Genomic DNA, 19,182 nt, shown 5'->3' on the forward strand with positions numbered 1-19,182 from the left:
ACAAAGGGCCATAATTTTCCAATCCCTTCCCGCCAGAGGGATCTTCCAGTCCTGTCAATGGTGTGCACTCCAGTGGTGGAGGGTGCGATGTACTCAAAACCCCACAGACATCGGCGAGACTGGAAGATCCAGCCACTGGCCAATGGCGGGCTGCCACTTCCTCCGGAATTATGTTGGTGGGGACGGAAAATCCCGTCCAAGGTGTCAGGTATCTTATATTCTTGTGGTTCTTTCATCCTTTATATTTGTGTTTCGCTAAATGTACAGGAACATGTTACACAATATAAGATGGACTCGTGCAGCAACAGCATTGTATTTATATATCTCCTTTAATGTAATAAAACAAAACAAAGTTGAACACCAAGCTGTAATAAGTGGTACTAGGAATGATGATCAAAAGCAAGGTCAAAGAGGTAGGCTTTGAAGAAGCATCTTAATAGAGGACAATGAGTTGGAGAGGCAGAGATGTTTAAGGAGGAAATTTCAGTGCCCTGGACTGAGACAGCTGAAGGCATGACTGCCAAAGGTGAAGTGAAATTGGGGGATGTGCAAGAGGCCAGCAGTGGAGAAGCCAAGAGATCTCGGAGGATTATAGGGCTGGAGGAGATTACAGACATATAGAGGAGCAAAGCCATGGGAGTGAAAAGCCATGGGATTTGAAAATATGGATGAGAATTTTAAAACTGATTTGTTGCCTGAACTGCTGCCAATGTAGGTCAGCAAGCACAGGGGCGATGGGTGAATGGGGCTTGGGTGAGAGTTAGTATATGGGCAGCAAAGTTTTGAATGAGTTCAGGTTTATTGAGGGTGGACGATGGGGAATCCACTTGGAGAGCACTGGAGCACAATAGAGATAACAAAGAGTGCTGGAGGGTTTAGCAAGAGGTGAGCTGAGGCATAGCCAGAGTCCACTACTATTAGGCAAGGTGGAAGAAGGCAGTCTTAGTGGTGGTGCAGATATGTGGCCTGAAGCTCATCTCCGAATTAAATCTGGGCACCAAAACTATGGGCAGAAAATTGGCAGAGAAATGGATGAAGTCGGTGACAAAGTCTAGAATCAGGGGCCACAGTCTGAGGATTCAGGGTAAACCATTTCGGACAGATATAAGGAGACATTTCTTCACCCAAAGAGTGGTGAGCCTGTGGAATTCATTGCCACAGGAAGTAGTTGATGCTAAAGCATTGAATATATTCAAGAGGCGGCTAGATAGAGCACTTGGGGAGAATGGGATCAAAGGCTATCGGGAGAAAGCAGGATTAGGCTATTGAGTTGGATGATCAGCCATGATCTGACGAATGGCAGAGCAGGGTGGAAGGGACAAAAGGCCTCCTCCTGCTCCTATCTTCTATGTATCTATGTATGTAACTGTGTATTAAAGCTTGTGGTGAGGACTGCAGACGATGGTTTCGATCCTTCCAAGGAGGAAATTCTTCTCTGGCAATGATGGTGGATAGCTGTTTAGTTTTCTTTTTAAATCACTAGTCCTACGTTTAATGAGCAATTCACAAACGTGATCTGTGTGCCTCAGCTCCACATCCTGTTTACCATTCACAAAGCATCCAATAGCAGTGTTTCAGCAGAAACCAGTGACCCGAATCACCAAGCTGTGGAAGGAATCCATGTGACTGCGAAAGTGACCTTGTTGAGAGAGACTAATTAAGCCTATTGTTCAGATACAAATCCTGATCTTTGATATACCAAGCTCGCTCTCTTCTATTAAAATAACTCACGATTTTATCATTCTGGACAGAGCTTGACTCATATTTTTCCCATCAGTTTGATATGCAGAGGATTACACTGGAAGAACTGAAGCACATATTATTTCATGCATTTCGGGACCATTTGACAATGAAAGATATTGAGAACATCATCATAACGGAGGAGGAGAGCCTGAATGAGAGTTCAAGTAACTGTCATACCGAATTTGAAGGTAAGCCGGTCACACATACTAAACAGAGATTGAGATTATTATTATTTCTGAAGTTCACTGCATCACTCTCAGCTGAAGAAGAAAAAGGGAATCAGATTAAGGATGCCACAAATTCTATTGAAACGATTTATTTAACTCGCCGTGGTATTTAATTACTGGGCAAAGTCACACATTGTTGTTATTTTCTTCAGTGCAGCCAACAGCTGCCCTATTTATTTTATTCCATGCAGCAGCAAAGGCTGCATTTCAGGTTGTTCTCCTCATTTCAACCAGACAAGAACGGTTTAGTTTCCTTCCTTACCTGCTTGGCTCAACATCAATCGGAAGCTGGGAAATTACTTTATTGGCATCAGTAGCCCTGTGATACTCTGACCCATTTGTGACTGTTGGGTATAGGTTTGAGATAGCAGAGCTGAACTTGAAATAAAAAACAGGAAATGAGAGAAATGCTCCGCAGAAGGAAGGGAGGAACAGAGTTCCATCTCAGTTCAAGAAAGCAGACAGAAATATAATGGGTTTTGAGCAAGTGAACAGCAGGAAAGGGGAGGAAGAACAAAAGGGGAGGCCTAGGATAGGATGGAGGGCAGTTTCATGGTATAAAAGACAAAGAGATTGGTAATTCTTGGAGGAAAGAATCAAAAGTGTTGTCCAGAGTGAGGGTGTAGGGCAGAGTAGTGAATAATTATGTTCAAAAGCAAAAGCGTGAAAGGTAAGATTAAGATCGGCATGTGCACAAATGTGAACAGTGCCAGGGAGGCCCGGGCGACCACACCCGCATGTTCTGGGCATGCCCAGGCTGGCCGGGTCCTGGATAGCTATCTTTGAGGCAATGGGGGTGAGGATGGTGCCAAGCCGAAAGTGGCAAACTTCGAGGTATCAGACCAGCCAGGAACCTTTCATGGGGAAGGGGACCGACGTCCTTTCCTTTGCCTCCCTAATCGCCCGCCGAAGAATCCTGCTCGGCTGGCGATCAGCAGCACCACCCAAAGTTGCAGACTGGCTGTCCAGTCTGTCGGAATTTCTCCAATTGGAGAAAATCAAATTTGCCATCTGAAGGTTGGAAGAGGGCTTCTGCAAAACGTGGAAGCCATTCACCAACTTGGTCCAGGATCTGTTTGTAGCCAACAGCCAATAGAATGGGGAGGAGGTTGGGGGTGAGGGAGAAACAGAGGAGCCATGGCTAGCAAAAGGAAGCGGGGGGGGGGGGGCAGAGCAGAGAGGGAGGGAGGGGGATAAAAACCCACAAGAAGACCACGAGATGCAAGGGGCACAGGGGCAAGAGAATAAACCCAAAAGAAGACTAGAGGGCATAATAACAAACAATAAAGCACAAGCCAGGGCCAACAACAGGCAATGCAGCAGAGGCTGACTGGCCAACTAAAGTATACAGCCATCAAAGGAAAACAAAGCAGACAATTGTAAATATGTACAGTGGACGTAGTCTATTCGCACTCAGGTGAACTTATTTGATTTTCTTCTTTTTTCTCTTTATTATTATTGTTAAATCTCTTTGTTCATATGTAACATTGACCTCTTATTGTTTTTTTTTCTCCTTGTATAAACTAGAACTACACCCGGATTACTTTCTGTAAAATACTACTCACGGGTACGACACATGTAACTTAACATTCAAGCTCGTAATAGGTAATATAAAACAAATTGTCAAACAAATAATGTGAAATTCCAATCAAACATTTTAAAGAAAAAAGATTAGCACATGCAGAAAAAAAGGAACAAAGTGGGGGTTCAGAATACATGGCCTGAAATTGTTGAACACAATGCTGAGTCCAAAAGTGCCTAATTGAAAGATGAGGCGCTGTTCCTTGAGCTTGTGTTGAGCTTCATTGGAACACTACAGCAGGCCGAGGACAGAGATGACAGAATGAGAATAAGGTGGAGAATTAAAATGGTGGTCAACCAAAGGCTCAGGGTCATGTTTGTGGACTGAGTGGAGGCATTCTGCAAAGCGGTCACTCAATTTGTGTTTGGTCTCCCCAGTTTAGAGGATACTGCATTGTGAGCAGTGAATTCAGTACATTCAATGATAAGAAGTACACATAAACCACTGCTTCACCCGGAGGGAGTGTTGGGGGCCTTGGAAGGTGACGAGAGAGGAAGTAAAATGGCATAGTTACGTCTCCTGTGTTTCAATGGAAAGGTGCAGTGGGAAGTGGATGACTGAGAAGAGGAACAGGATGTTGTGAAGGGAACGGTCCCTTTGGAATGCTAAAAGGAAATGGGAAGATGTGTTGGCATTGAATTAACTGGAATGACACAGGATGATCCACTAAATGCGGACATTGGTGAGATAGATGGCAAAGCTATTGCGGTTCTGGGAAAGAGGGAGCGAGGGAGAGGGGTGATAGCTAAAGTGCAGTAAATGGGTCAGAGACGATCAAGGGCCCTCTCATCTATAATGGAGGGAAACTTTTGCTTGAGGAAAAAGGACATATCCGGTATGGAAGGCTGTATCATTGGAAGAGATGCGGTGGCAATGGAGAAACTCGGAGAATGGGATGGAGTCCTTACAGGAAGCAAGGTGTGAGGAAGTGTAGTCGAGATAGCTGTGGGAACTAGTTGATCTTATAATGAACATTAGTTGATAGCCTATCCCCAGAAATGGAAACGGAAGAGTCGTGGAAGGGATGGGATGTGGTGCATCGACCATGTGAAGTGATAGTCGGGTGGAAATTGGAAAGGAACTGGGTGAAGTTTTTGAGTTACGGGCGTGAACAGGAAATTACATTGATACAGTTATCAATCTACAAGAGTTGTGGAAGGAGGCCCGAACAGGACTGGAACAAGAAATGTTCAATAAATCTCTCTAAAAAGCAGGCAAAGCTAGGACGCAAGTGGGTTTCAATAGCAACACATTTTACTTGGAGGACTTAAGATGAGTTAAAGGAGAAATTGTTCCATTTGATAAATTCAGCCAGGCAGAGGAGGATGACGGTGGATGGAAACTAGTTGGGCCTCCATTCTAGAAAGAAGCTGAGAGCTCTGGGGCTGGATTTTCCGCACTTCAATGCCAAAATCGCAAATATCCGGGCCCTGAAAAGCGGACTCAGTCCGCGGTCGCCATGGTCGGGGGCGGGCCAATCGGAGGATGGGGGGGGGGGGGGCCTTATACAGGACTGGGGTAATTTTGGGCTGGCAATCCGGGTGGGGCTGCGACCGATCGGGGGCTCTATTTTTAATGTCCAGTTTTTCTGGCGTAAAAGACCACAGTTTTTACGCCGGCGTGGGGATATAGTCCCAAAAACAAATTATTCCAGCCCCTGATACCTTCTTGGTGGGAGATTGAGGTGTACAGAGAGGATGTCCGTAGTGAAGAAGAGACAGTTTGGACCAGGAAACAGTAAATTGTTGAAATGATATGTGACGTCAGAAGAATAAGGGAGACACTGGAAAAGGGGAGAAAAAAATCATTAATATATTAAGAATAATCTGGGGCGGCACAGTGGTTTGCACTGCTGCCACAAAACACCAGGGATTCAGGTTCAATTCAGGCCTTGGGTCACTGTGCGGAGTTTTTATGTCCTCACTTTGTCTGTGTGGTTTTCCTCCGGTGCTCCGGCTTCCTCCCCCAGTCCAAAGATATGCGGGTTAGATGGATTGACCACACTAAATTGCCCCTTGGTGTCCAGGTATGTGCAGGTTAGGTTATGGGGTTATGGGGATAGGGCAGGGTGGATGGCGGAGTAGACATAGGTAGAGTGCTCAAACGAAGGACCGGTGCAGACTCGATGGGTCGGATGGCCTCCTTCTGCACTGTAGGGATTCTATGATTCTATGAACAAAGTTTAGTGTGACAGGAAGTGGCTGAAACAATGGGTCCAGAAGGACAGTTTATGTGTTTTGGAAAGCAGATTGATGCGAGTTGCTCAGGGTCAGAGAACTATCAGGTGGGGAGCTGAGGAGGGAATAGCTCCCGAGGTGATGAAGTCAGTGAAAGTCCTGGAAACAATGGCTTGATGTTTGGTGGTGGGAACATGGTCCAGAGGGGAGTAGAAGGAAGTGTTGGAGAGTTGGCGGTCGGCTTCTACCAGGCTGAGGTTGGTACATTAGACAACAGCAACATTCTTGTCAGCAGGTTTGATAACAATGTCAGAGTTAGACCTGAGAGAACAGAGTGCAGCAAATTCAGAGGGAGGCAGGTTAAAGTCAGAGAAGGGAGCAGAAAAATTGACCCAGCTGATGTCATGCCAACAGATCTTAATGAAAAGATCAAAAGCAGTTAAGAGACCAGGGGGAGAGGTAGAAGGAGAATATTGAAGATGGGTGACAGGTTCGTTGACCGAGAGAGGACCCCTGACCAAAGAATTGAACACTGATGTGTGGGCGACAAAAGCAAAGTTTAACGTTGTGCCAAGCTCAGAATTCAGTGAGGTGGGGGATAAAACTGTGCTCTTTACCGAGGACAAATCATTCAGAACCAGAGAGGGGAAGGTCAGAGGGTATTGTAAATACACAGCAAAAGAGATGGGATTAGCAAAAGGGATGGGATAAGGGGAAGGTAAGGGGAAGAAAGATCTGGAAGGGCATTGGAATCAGTAAGTTGTTGGAGCTTGTGTCCCATAAACATCAGAAAGGAAGAGAAAACGTTTTTAGTTATTGAACCGAGTAAGATAAATGATGCAATGAAACTGCAGAGCAAGGCAGCTTTCAGAGAGAGTGATTTGGAGCTGCTGGAGAGAGAAGTCAAGAGTGTACATGTGATGATGCATGGCACTGAGTCAACCTGGTAGACAGATTTTTGGTTTCTGAGGGAATGAAGGGGTATGGGGAGTGGGTGGGAAAATGGAGTTGTGGCCAAAAATTAGCCACCAACCTATTGAATGATGGAGAAGGCTCAACAAGCCATACCATCTACTCCTGCTCCTATTATTTGTGTTCTTGTGTTCGTAATCCTGTTTTGAGACGTTTATGCACATTGATATGTACTGGGTGAGCACATAGTGGGCCACTGGATAGCGGTCAGGATCAGAACCACCAACTGATGTTTTCTTCTCCTTAGTCTAGAGGTTTGAGGCCGACACATTCTCACCACTGAACTAGCTGAGATTAATTCAATGTTGTGGCTATTTCGGAGACATGGATAGAGCAGGGACAGGAATGGTTGTTGCAGGTTCCGGGGTTTAGATGTTTCAGTAAGCTCAGGGCAGGTGGTAAAAGAGGGGGAGGGGTGGCATTGTTAGTCAAGGACAGTATTACGGTGGCAGAAAGGACGTTTGATGAGGACTCATCTACTGAGGTAGTATGGGCTGAGGTTAGGAACAGGAAAGGAGAGGTCACCCTGTTGGGAGTTTTCTATAGGCCTCCAAAAAGTTCCAGAGATGTAGAGGAAAGGATTGCAAAGATGATTCTGGATAGGAGCGAAAGTAACCAGGGTAGTTGTTATGGGGGACTTTAACTTTCCAAATATTGACTGGAAACGCTATTGTTCGAGTACTTTAGATGGGTCAGTTTTTGTCCAGTGTGTGCAGGAGGGTTTCCTGACGCGGTATGTAGATAGGCCAACAAGAGGCGAGGCCACATTGGATTTGGTACTGGGTAACGAACCAGGACAGGTGTTAGATTTGGAGGTAGGTGAGCACTTTGGTGATCGTGACCACAATTCGGTTACGTTTACTTTAGCGATGGAAAGGGATAGGTATATACCGCAGGGCAAGAGTTATAGCTGGGGGAAAGGCAATTATGATGCGATTAGGCAAGACCTAGGATGCATAGGATGGGGAAGGAAACTGCAGGGGATGGGCACAATTGAAATGTGGAGCTTGTTCATGGAACAGCTACTGCATGTCCTTGATAAGTATGTACCTGTCAGGCAGGGAGGAAGTGGTCCAGCGAGGGAACCGTGGTTTACTAAAGTAGTTGAATCACTTGTCAAGAGGAAGATGGAGGCTTATGTAAAGATGAGATGTGAAGGTTCAGTTAGGGCACTTGAAAGTTACAAGTTAGCCAGGAAGGACCTAAAGAGAGAGCTAAGAAGAGCCAGGAGGGGACATGAGAAGTCCTTGGCAGGTAGGATCAAGGAAAACCCTAAAGCTTTCTGTACGTATGTCAGGAATAAAAGAATGACTAGGGTAAGAGTAGGGCCAGTCAAGGACAGTAATGGGAAGTTGTGCGTGGAGTCCGAAGAGACCGGAGAGGCGCTAAATGAATATTTTTCGTCAGTATTCACACAGGAAAAAGACAATGGTGTCAAGGAGAATACTGAGATACAGGCTACTCGACTAGATGGGATTGAGGTTCATAAGGAGGAGGTGTTAGCAATTCTGGAAAGTGTGAAAATTGATAAGTCCCCTGGGCCGGATGGGATTTATCCTAGGATTCTCTGGGAAGCTAGGGAAAAGATTGCAGAGCCTTTGGCTTTGATCTTTATGTCGTCATTGTGTACAGGAATAGTGTCAGAAGACTGGAGGATAGCAAATGTTGTCCCCTTCTTCAAGAAGGGGAGTAGAGACAACCCCGGTAACTATAGACCAGTGAGCTTTACCTCTGTTGTGGGCAATGTCTTGGAAAGGATTATAAGAGATAGCAAATCCAGCTGGATGAGTCCAGCAGAAGGCTCTGCACCTTCAACATACCGTTTGGCAGATACTGCTATAATCGCATGCCGTTTTGCATTGTCTCAGCATCGGAGATCTTCCATCGCATCATGGAGCAGATGATGGAGGGCATTGAAGGAGTTCGTGTGTACGTGGATGACATCATCATATGGTCCATGACCCCTGAAGAGCATGTTTCCCGTCTCCAGCAGGTATTCTGCCATGTCCATGCCAATGGCCTGAAGCTGAACAGGTCCAAATGTTGCTTTGGCATGTCGACACTCAAGTTCCTAGGTGACCAGATCTCTCAGCAGGGCCTGCGCCCGGACACAGACAAGGTCAAGGCCATCAAAGCCATGAAGGTCCCTGAAAACAAGAAGGCGGTACTGTGCTTCCTGGGCATGGTCAATTTTCTGGGCAAGTTCATCCCAAACCTGGGCTCACACGCCACGGCCCTACGGAACCTGGTAAAAAAGTCCACTGCCTTTGAGTGGAAGGCAGCCCATCAGGCAGAGTGGTTGGAGCTGAAAGCTAAGCTCACCACTGCGCTCGTCTTGGCATTTTCGACCCAGACAGGGAGACGAAGAATTCGACAGTTGCAAGCCAGGATGGCATCGGTGTGGTGCTGCTTCAACGCGATGACACTTCATCCTGGATACCGGTAGCCTACGCATCGAGGGCCATGACGCCCACCGAAACAAGATATGCGCAAATAGAGAAGGAATGCCTGGGTCTTCTCACTGGCATTCTCAAGTTTCACGACTATGTCTACGGCCTGCCGACATTCACTGTCGAGACGGATCATAGGCCTCTGGTCCACATTATCCACAAGGACCTGAGCGACATGACGCCTCGGTTGCAGCGCATCCTCCTCAATCTCAGAATGTACGACTTTGACTTAGTGTACACGCCTGGCAAGGAGCTCATCATCGCTAATGCATTGTCCCGCTCCATCACATTGCCTAGTGAACCGCTGGAAATCATCCGGCAGATTGAATCACAGGTGCAGCTGTGTGCTAGCACCCTTCCGGCGTCTGATGAGAAGGCGGTTCGTATCCGCGAGGAGACAGCCAAAGACCCCCTCTTGCAGCATGTCATGCACCACCTCGCCAATGGCTGGCAGAAAGGGCAGTGCCCTCAATTTTACAATGTAAAGGACGACCTGACGGTGATTGATGGTATCCTCCTCCAGCTGGACCGGATTGTCATTCCACTCAGTCTCCAGAGCTTGGTGCTCCGCGAAATCCATGAGGGACACCTGGGAGTCGAGAAGTGCAGACGCAGAGCCAGGCAGGCTGTCTACTGGCCCAGTATTAGCCAGGACATCTCGAACATGGTCCTCAACTGTGCGACCTGTCAACACTTCCAGCCAGCGCAGGGAAAGGAGACGCTCCAGCAGCATGAAATTGAGACCTCCCTGTGGTCCAAGGTTGGCATCGACCTCTTCCGTGCGAATGATCGTGACTACGTGTTGGTTATTGACTATTTCTCCAATTACACTGAAGTCGTGAAGCTCTCAGACCTCACATCTCGGACCGTCATCAAGGCCTGTAAGGAGACGTTCTCCAGGCATGGTATCCCACTCACTGTCATGAGTGACAAGGGCCCGTGCTTCAACAGCCACAAGTGGTCTATGTTTGCCAAGTCAGACCATTTCAAACATGTCACTTCCAGCCCACACTATCCGCAGTCCAATGGGAAGCTTGAAAAAGGGGTGCACATTGTGAAACAGCTCATCTGCAAGGCCGCGGATTCTGCCTCTGACATCTACCTTACGCTGCTGCCGTACAGGGCGGCCCCATTGTCCACTGGCATGTCGCCAGCTCAACTCCTGATGAACAGGGAGCTGCGGACAACACTTCCAGCCATACACATGCCCAACCTGGATTACCTCCCGGTGCTGCAGAAGGTGCAGCAGCTCCGAAACCAACAAAAGCAGGGCTTTGAAGCTCATGCCACCGATTTGCCCATGTTATCCCCAGCAGACACTGTCAGGATCAAGATACTTGATGGTGGCTCGTCTGCTCCAGCTGTCGTTGTTTGACAGGCTGCGCCCCGCTCGTATGTTGTACGTATGGCTGATGGTTCTGTTGTGCGACGAAAGAGATGGGCACTGCGCAAAGTTGCCTGCCCGCAACCGCTTTCTTCTCCGATTCCGGCTGTTGTTTTGCCACCTCCTGATACCTCGACCTCCGAGGCCACCAGTTAGGCTTCCATCCCACCTGTCAAGGCAACGTTGTCCCCACCATCACCTCTCTGGCGGTCGACAAGGATCAGACGCAAGCCCCAGAGACTGGACTTAGGGACATTTGTTTTGTTTGCTATGTTCTGTTTTCTCACATTAGACAGCTGTCTTCACGTGTAAATACGTTCACATATGCCACCACTTGTAAATATGTTAATATATGCCACCACATGCAAGTATGTTCCCATGTGCCAACAAAACATTTTTAAAAAGGGGAGATGTCATGATATGCAGACATGCAGATAATGATATACAGACAGGCACAGACAGGCAGCTAATGAACACAGAGAACAGGACATGACCAATGAGCAGGCAGGACACTCAGGGGTGGTATCTCACTATAAAAGGCACGAGGCACTCACACTCCGCCTCTTTCCACTGATGAACATCTACAGAGTGAGTCAGGGTGTATTTACAGTATCACACCTCCAGCACGTGGCTAAGAGCTAGTCTGGTTCAGTCAGACAGAGTAACCACACTTAGGTTAGCAGAGAGTTGAATGCATAGAGAACTGTGCTAACTGTGCTACTGGTTCAATAAATCAGATTGAACTAACTTCAAGGTCTGGAGTATCTTTTGGTTAAAACTGCAAAACTGCATCCAGTTGCAGTTATCCCAGAGAACATAACACGACATCTACAAAATGAACTACACTAGGCAAGGGGAAAATAGATATAAAAAGCCTGCTTTTCTGGACCAATTCTTTATGTCTCTCATCCTTTTACAAATAAATCTGGGGGAAGATACTGATGAGCCACAAAATTAATTAAAATTTCTGCCGGCCCTTTGAGATCAAGACGTACTATTGCTGAAAGAAATTCCTCAGTTATTCAGGACTGGCTGACGCACATTGCCTCCAGTTACAGGATCATGTTCATCCATGGCTTTAATACATCCTGATATTGTCAGTTATGTAACGCTGAATTTCAGCATGCTCTTTGCATTCTAAACTCAAGCCCTTCCACATTAAAATGACTTTGAAAGCTTTTACTGTGGACTTCTGAAGGTTGTCAAACCCCAATCTGACCAAGTCGAGGTTGGCCAATCCAGGCACAGACACTTGATGAGTTAAAAATACATACAACAATGACAACACGCTTGGTTCCAATCCTGTTGGGACCCTGAGATGTTATGATTGGGTAGGGTCAAGTGATATAGACTGAAATACCAGATGGATATCCTCGGATTTACGTTTAGATTGGCCTGACAGCTTTATCTCTGGACTGATATCTCCCTTTGGAATTTAAATATCAACATCCCCAACACCGTTCCCGCAAATGGAGGCCTAAAAATACATGAAGCTGAATCTTTGCTGCCCTCACAGGAGAAGCTGAGCGGGAGCTCGTCAGATGCAAGTATGACCGAGTCATTCGAGAAATCAATTGATGGAGCCTGGGCAACAAGCCAATGACGGGAATTGTATAAGGAGATGTAAAGAGAAGGGAGAAAATAAAATATATAAAAAACGGAGAGAAGAATTTACCAAGAACTTATCCTACTTGGATATTGTTGTTCATGCATTACATTTGAAGACAACATCACCGTTTTCTCAGCTGACCCTGCTGGGGTGAAAGCAGAAAGAAGCAACTGCTTTCCCATAGCTGATCCAATCAGCTGCTCATCATGTGTGCATCTAAACAGTGGCTATCAGAATGCTATTCAAACATGTAATGCGTCACAATCAAGCGGCTCCCCGTCCTAATATAATTCGAGCTCTCTCTGTCTCTCTCCACTCGGAGCAAAAAGAGCAGTATCCAGAAACAGGTCCAAGTCTCCCCTGATCTGAAACATACAAACATACGTGTGTCATGCATGCCAAAGGCTAAACTAGAAGCATTCCCTGAAGGAAAAATCAGTTCAGGCCAGTATTCTTGGGCTTGATTCGCCAGCCTCCCAGCCACGTGCTTCTCGGCAGCTAGCTCACCGTTCGCTGGCGACTGGATACTCAGTTCCCGCCGCTGTCAATAGGAATTCCCATTGTAGCCACGCCATGCCGCTGGGATGCGCTGCCAGCGGGACCAGAGAATCCCACCACCAGTGAAGGGCCGAAGAATTCCGGCCCTTAATTCCCCATCTTTCTGGTGTTCCATTTTGAAGTATTCTTATTTCTCCATTTTACTGTTTTTTCCTTCTGGGAGGAGGCCATTTGATCCATGGTGAGTCTGTACCAGCTTTTTGATGCTTTTCCCCTGTAGTCCGGTGAGCCCTGCCCCCCGCCCCACTCGCCTCAAATCATAGAACATAGAACAATACAGCACAGTGTAGGCCTTTCGGCCCACGATGTTGTGTCGGTCTCTTATCATAATCTAAGATCAACCTAACCCACACCCCTTCATTTTACTGTTGTCCATGTGCCTGTCCAAGAATCGCTTAAATGTCCCCAATGACTCTGACTCCACCATCTCTGCTGGCAGTGCATTCCACACACCCACCACTCTCTGTGTAAAGAACCTACCTCTGACATCTCCCTGATACCTTCCTCTAATCACCTTAAAATGATGTCCCCTCGTGAAAGCCATTTCGGCCCTGGGGAAAAGTCTCTGGCTATCCACTCTATTCATGCCTCTCATCACCTTGTACACCTCTATCAAGTCACCTCTCTTCCTTCTTCGCTCCAGTGAGAAAATCCCTAGCTCCCTCAACCTTTCTTCATAAGACATGCCCTCCAGTCCAGGAAGCATCCTGGTAAATCTCCTTTGCACCCTCTCCAAAGCATCCACATCCTTCCTATAATGAGGTGACCAGAACTGGACACAATATTCCAAGTGTGGTCTAACCAGAGTTCTATAAAGCTGCAGCAAAACCTCACAGCTCTTAAACTCAATCCCCCTGTTAATGAAGGCCAACACACCATACGCCTTCTTAACAACCCTATCAACCTGGGTGGCAACTTTGAGGGATCTATGTACGTGATCCCAAGAATCCTCTGTTCTTCCACAGTTCCAACAATCTTGCCTTTTACCATGTATTCAACATTCAAATTCAACCTTCCAAAATGAATCACTTCATATTTATCTAGGTTGAACTCCATCTGCCACTTCTCAGCCCAGCTCTGCATCCCATCAATGTCCTGTTGTAACAGCCCTCAACGCTATCTACAACTCCACTAACCTTCATGTCATCGGCATACTTACTAACCCACCCTTCCACTTCCTCATTCAAGTCATTTATAAAAACCACAAAGAGCAGAGGTCCCAGAACAGATCTCTGCGGGACACCACTGGTCACCGACCTCCAGGCGGAATATTTCTATCCACTACCAATCGCTGTCTTCTTTCGGCCAGCCATTTCTGTATCCAGACAGCCAAATTTCCCTGTATTCCATGCCCCCTGACTTTCTGAATGAGCCTACCATGGGGAACCTTATCAAATGCCTTACTGAAATCCATATACCCCACATCCACTGCCCGACCTTCATCAATGTGTCTCATCACATCCTCAAAGAATTCAACGAGGCTTGTGAGGCATGACCTGCCCCTCACAAAGCCATGCTGACTATCTTTAATCAAACTATGTTTTTTTAAATAATCAGAAATCCTGGGTGTCATTCTCCGACCCCCCCGCCGGGTCGGAGAATGGCCGTTGGCCGCCGTGAATCCTGCCCCCGCCGAAGTCTCCGGTACCGGAGATTGGGCGGGGGGCGGTAATCGGGCCGCGCCGGTTGGCGGGACCCCCGATCAATTCTCCGGCCCGGATGGGCTGAAGTCCCGCCCAGAAATTGCCTGTCCCACCGGCGTAAATCAAAGCTGGTATTTACCGGCGGGACCAGGCGGCGTGGGCGGGCTCCGGGGTCCGGGGGGGGGCGCGGGGCGATCTGACCCCGGGGGGTGCCCCCCACGGTGGCCTGGCCCGCGATCGGGGCCCACCGATCCGCGGGCGGGCCTGTGCCGTGGGGGCACTCTTTCCCTTCCGCCTCCGCCACGGCCTCCACCATGGCGGAGGCGGAATAGACTCTCCCCACTGCGCATGCGTGGGAAACTGTCGGCGGCCGCTGACGCTCCCGCGCATGCGCCGCATTTCCGCGCCAGCTGGCGGGGCATCAAACGCCATTTCCGCCAGCTGGCGGGCAACAAACGCCATTTCCGCCAGCTGGCGGGGCGGAAATCCCTCCGGCGTCGGCCTAGCCCCTCAATGTTGGGGCTCGGCCCCCAGAGATGTGGAGCATTCCGCACCTTTGGGCCGGCGCGATGCCCGTCTGATTGGCGCCGTTTTTGGCGCCAGTCGGCGGACATCGCGCCGTTGGGGGAGAATTTCGCCCCCTATCTCTCAGAATCCTTTTCCAGTATTTTGCTCACCACAGCCGTAAGACTGACTGGTCTGTAATTCCCAGGGATTTCCCTATTTCCTTTCCTGAACAAGGGAACAACATTTGCCTCCCTCCAATTATCCGGTACTACTCCAGTGGAGAGTGAGGATGCAAAGATCATCGCCAACGGCACAGCAATCTCCTCCCTTGCTTCCCGTAGTAACCTTGGGTATATCCCGCATTACTGACTGTTCCCCTTTATTGTGCAATAACCTCATCCTCAACCACTTCCTGTGACAAAGCATTTCCTCTTCGAAAAGCTTCCTGAGTAAATAGATGGTACCCCAACTCTCCATACATTCTAATTTAAATTGATACCCCCCACAACACCAGTTCCCATTTTGGACATCACAGAGGTCAAGATAGAATTCGATGATCTTTCTACAATGGATCCCGAAAGTTGCACGGTACTTTAAATTCTGATTGCCTTGTGCACATTTATTACTCCTTATTACCAGAACGCTAAGCAGGAATGACCCACATCTGTTTGCTACCACATGTTTCTGTCTGCTTCACATGATGTTTACATCATGGTGTGTCATCATTGAAACTAGCAGTGGAGTTAATTTACAAGAATTATAAAATAAAAGCAAAATAATATGGCAATTAAACAGCAATACACTTCTTGGATCATAGATCATAGAATTTACAGTACAGAAGGATGCCATTCGGGCCATCGAGTCTGCACCGGCCCATGGAAAGATCACCCTACCTAAGCCCACACCTCCACCCTATCCTTGTACCCAGTAACCCATCTAACTCGTTGGACACTAAGAGCAATTTAGCATGGCCAATCCACCTAACCTGCACATCCTTGGACTGTGGGAGGAAACCGGAGCACCCGGAGGAAACCCACGCAGACCCAGGGACAAAATGCATACTCCACACAGACAGTGACCCAACCGGGAATCGAACCTGGGAGCCTGGAGCTGCGAAGCGACAGTGCTAACCACTGTGCTACCGTCCCGACCTTGGCTTGCAACCACTTTCATTGATGTAGCGTCATTGATATAGAAGAACTTCCAAAGTGCTTCACTAAGATGCAATTAACACTAAGAAGCTGAGCCAAAGAATAATTTGCAACGAGAGGTGGCAGGAGGTTTGGTCCAAATAAAAGATGATCCTCAAGGATCAGGGCAGGGGTGGGGGGGGGGGGGGGGGGGGATGGCGGGGGGCAGGAGAAGGAGGGGGCGGAGAGGGGGGAGGAGAAGGAGGGGGCCGATGGAAGGGTGTTAACAAGACAATTTTAGACAGAGGAGCTGGATAGCTGATGGCTGTCAGGTTGGGGAGAAGGGCTTTGATGGAGTGGGCAGAGCCAGAGAGCAAGGCAGAATATTGGAGGAAGTTACAGGGATAAGGCCATGCAATTTTGTTTGTATATTATGTTTCTCATGAAGCCAAAGGAGCAATTTAAAAAGAAATAACCTGGAATGAATTTTGTAACATATTTTGCCCTAACGGCAAATACTAGATAAACTACAGTGATTTGTCACGGTAGAGGTTGGCTTCTACTAATACACAGGGCCCATCAACGGTCTCTGGCTGACTGAATCCCCACCTTAGCCTAGTGGCAATGAAGAGAATTGCAGCACAATAACTGCTGCACTCTTATTGAACACCACCTGCTCAGCACCTCATCTGGCAACGCACATATTCACAAAGCCATTGGTGGAGTTTTAGCAACTCATACCTGACCAGAACAACTTTACTGTGCGCTGTGAACCCAGTCCAAGCCAGTTCAAGGTGTGCAGAGCTGGTTTATGTACTACCTTCCTGGTTTTGCAGTACCACCTGATAAGTTTTCAAATACTAAACACCAGCATGTGAAACATCTATTGATTGAAATTAAACATCAATTGATTGAAATGGGATGGGTGCAGAATGCTGCTTTTGCCATCTGCCCTGTAGCACCAGAAGAGGCCTGACAATTTTCTTTGTGGTTAACGGGGATGATGGGGTTGGGAACGCCAGTGTGGTGATGGTTGTTTTTATGAGGATGGAAGGAGAAATAATACTCCTCCTGAACCTGAAAGAAAATTAAACCCACTGGGTTGCCAATAGCTGTCCTTTTCATGGCCTCTCGGTGTCCGAATATGCTCTGTTTAGCAGTACCTGAAAATTGCAATAGGTTCGCATCGGCAAGATAGGACCCCACATGGCCCTAATGAGGCAGCTTAGGGGCTGAGATTTTTTGCTCCCTGCGGCCAGTTTTCTGACGGCGGAGGCAGATCGTCATTGGCCAGTAGTTTCCCCGACAACATGGCCAGCCAACAACTCAAAACTGGACATCTGGGGGAGGGGGACGACGAGAATATCCCACCGCTGGTCTTTGGTGAGCCATAAAACCCTCTGCGGGGGCATTGGGGGGCAGAAATCCCAGCCCCCTGTTTCCAGCAGGGCGGCTGGACCAGCCATTTCAATGACTTCACCAAAATCCTGGGAGTCTGGTCATTGGGCTTTTAGTATTGAGATCCATTTTTATCACGGGATCATTTTGTTCCAAAAACTAGGGAAAATTATCATCTTATTCATCAAATATTCAAATAACTTTATAATTTCACTAACAGCATTACAGAAAATGTCCCTGTCGTGTTTATGATCTTGCTAACACACAGTGAACAGAGGAATTTTTTCTCTAGGACTTTCAGGTCCTTTAAACCCGAAGTAGTCTTTCCCTCAGCTCACCTGTTTTTCCTTGTTTCTTTTCCCTATCTAATTCCCAAAGAGGCACGATTTAACGGGAAAAGGAACAGAGTCCTGTTTTGAGTGCGTTTAGCAGGGTGTTTCTCAGCACCTACAGCATCAAGAACGACCCTGCACTTGGTGGCAAGCCCAGCACCCCCCGGAACTTTTGCCTGTGAACAAAGATGGCTACTCACCTCCTCACGTCCCCACAAAAGCCCTTCCACCATGTTCACGTTTTTCAAAAGGAGTACTAATCGGCGCCAGCATGACCGCTTGCTGGGGAGGCCGCTGAATGTCAGGAGGCCGTTGGATAAGGGGGGGCTCTCGTTAATTGGTTTAATTGGGGGCTGGTTTAGCACACTGGGCTAAATCGCTGGCTTTTAAAGCAGACCAAGGCAGGCCAGCAGCACGGTTCAATTCCCGTACCAGCCTCCATGAACAGGCGCCGGAATGTGGCGACTAGGGGCTTTTCACAGTAACTTCATTTGAAGCCTACTTGTGACAATAAGCGATTTTCATTTCATTTCATTTCATTTCAATTGTATGGAAATAGGGCTTAACAGCACGGTAGCATTGTGGATAGCACAATTGCTTCACAGCTCCAGGGTCCTAGGTTCGATTCCGGCTTGGGTCACTGTCTATGCGGAGTCTGCACATCCTCCCTGTGTGTGCGTGGGTTTCCTCCGGGTGCTCTGGTTTCCTCCCACAGTCCAAAGATGTGCAGGTTAGGTGGATTGGCCGTGATAAATTGCCCCTTAGTGTCCAAAATTGCCCTTAGTGTTGGGTGGGGTTACTGGGTTATGGGGATGGAGGAGGTGTTGACCTTGGGTAGGGTGCTCTTTCCAAGAGCCGGTACAGACTCGATGGGCCGAATGGCCTCCTTCTGCACTGTAAATTCTATGATAATCTATGAAAGTGCTGATCATTTGTTTCTCGCAACACTACAGCGAGATCCTGATTTTGCCTACATGAGCGGGCCGGTTGCATCGCAAACTGTTTGGTCCCTGGCGCAGTTCTCGATTTTGGACTCTCCCGCTATTCACTGGTGTCATTTTGCTTGAGTGAGAGCGTAACGAGGCTGGAGAATAGCATCCTTGAATTGCAACAACATTCCTAACAAAGGGCTACGGATTTCATGGCTGTCTTTTTGGATGTCCTGCCACTCATTTGTGCCTTATCTTTGGTTAAGGAGGCAACCACTCTCTTTTTCTTTCTAATGATAAGTGGAAGCTGGTCCCCTTTGGGCATGAATAAATGGAATTGGTGGAACTCAGGTCTGCAGTTCCCGAAGTAAATTAAATGCTACTGTATTTATTTGTGATTTCCTTTTTCTGTAATAAGCCAGGATCTGTGTCTATTTTATAATAAAAACACACAATGCTCCTTCAACACAAACTGATACAGATTTAATAAAATCAAAGTCTACTTCTGTCTCAATAAATCTCAGATTTAAGATCAGTTATT

General features: G+C 47.5%; 1 protein-coding gene across 4 annotated transcripts in view; it reads left to right on the top strand.

The window, feature by feature from the left end:
• caln1 (calneuron 1) overlaps nucleotides 1-19,182 on the top strand; it is a 600,077-nt gene that overhangs the window by 572,166 nt on the left and 8,729 nt on the right. For 3 of the 4 annotated variants that reach the window (XM_072469448.1, XM_072469446.1, XM_072469447.1), the window contains one exon: nucleotides 1,778-1,931. In XM_072469448.1, coding sequence (XP_072325549.1) covers nucleotides 1,778-1,931 — 154 coding nt within the window. Of the gene's footprint in view, nucleotides 1-1,777; nucleotides 1,932-3,497; nucleotides 3,570-19,182 lie in introns of those variants that run through there. The other variant, XM_072469450.1, reaches the window with a different exon arrangement.

This window comes from Scyliorhinus torazame, chromosome 12 (assembly GCF_047496885.1).
Source record: "Scyliorhinus torazame isolate Kashiwa2021f chromosome 12, sScyTor2.1, whole genome shotgun sequence".
NCBI lineage: Eukaryota > Metazoa > Chordata > Chondrichthyes > Carcharhiniformes > Scyliorhinidae > Scyliorhinus > Scyliorhinus torazame.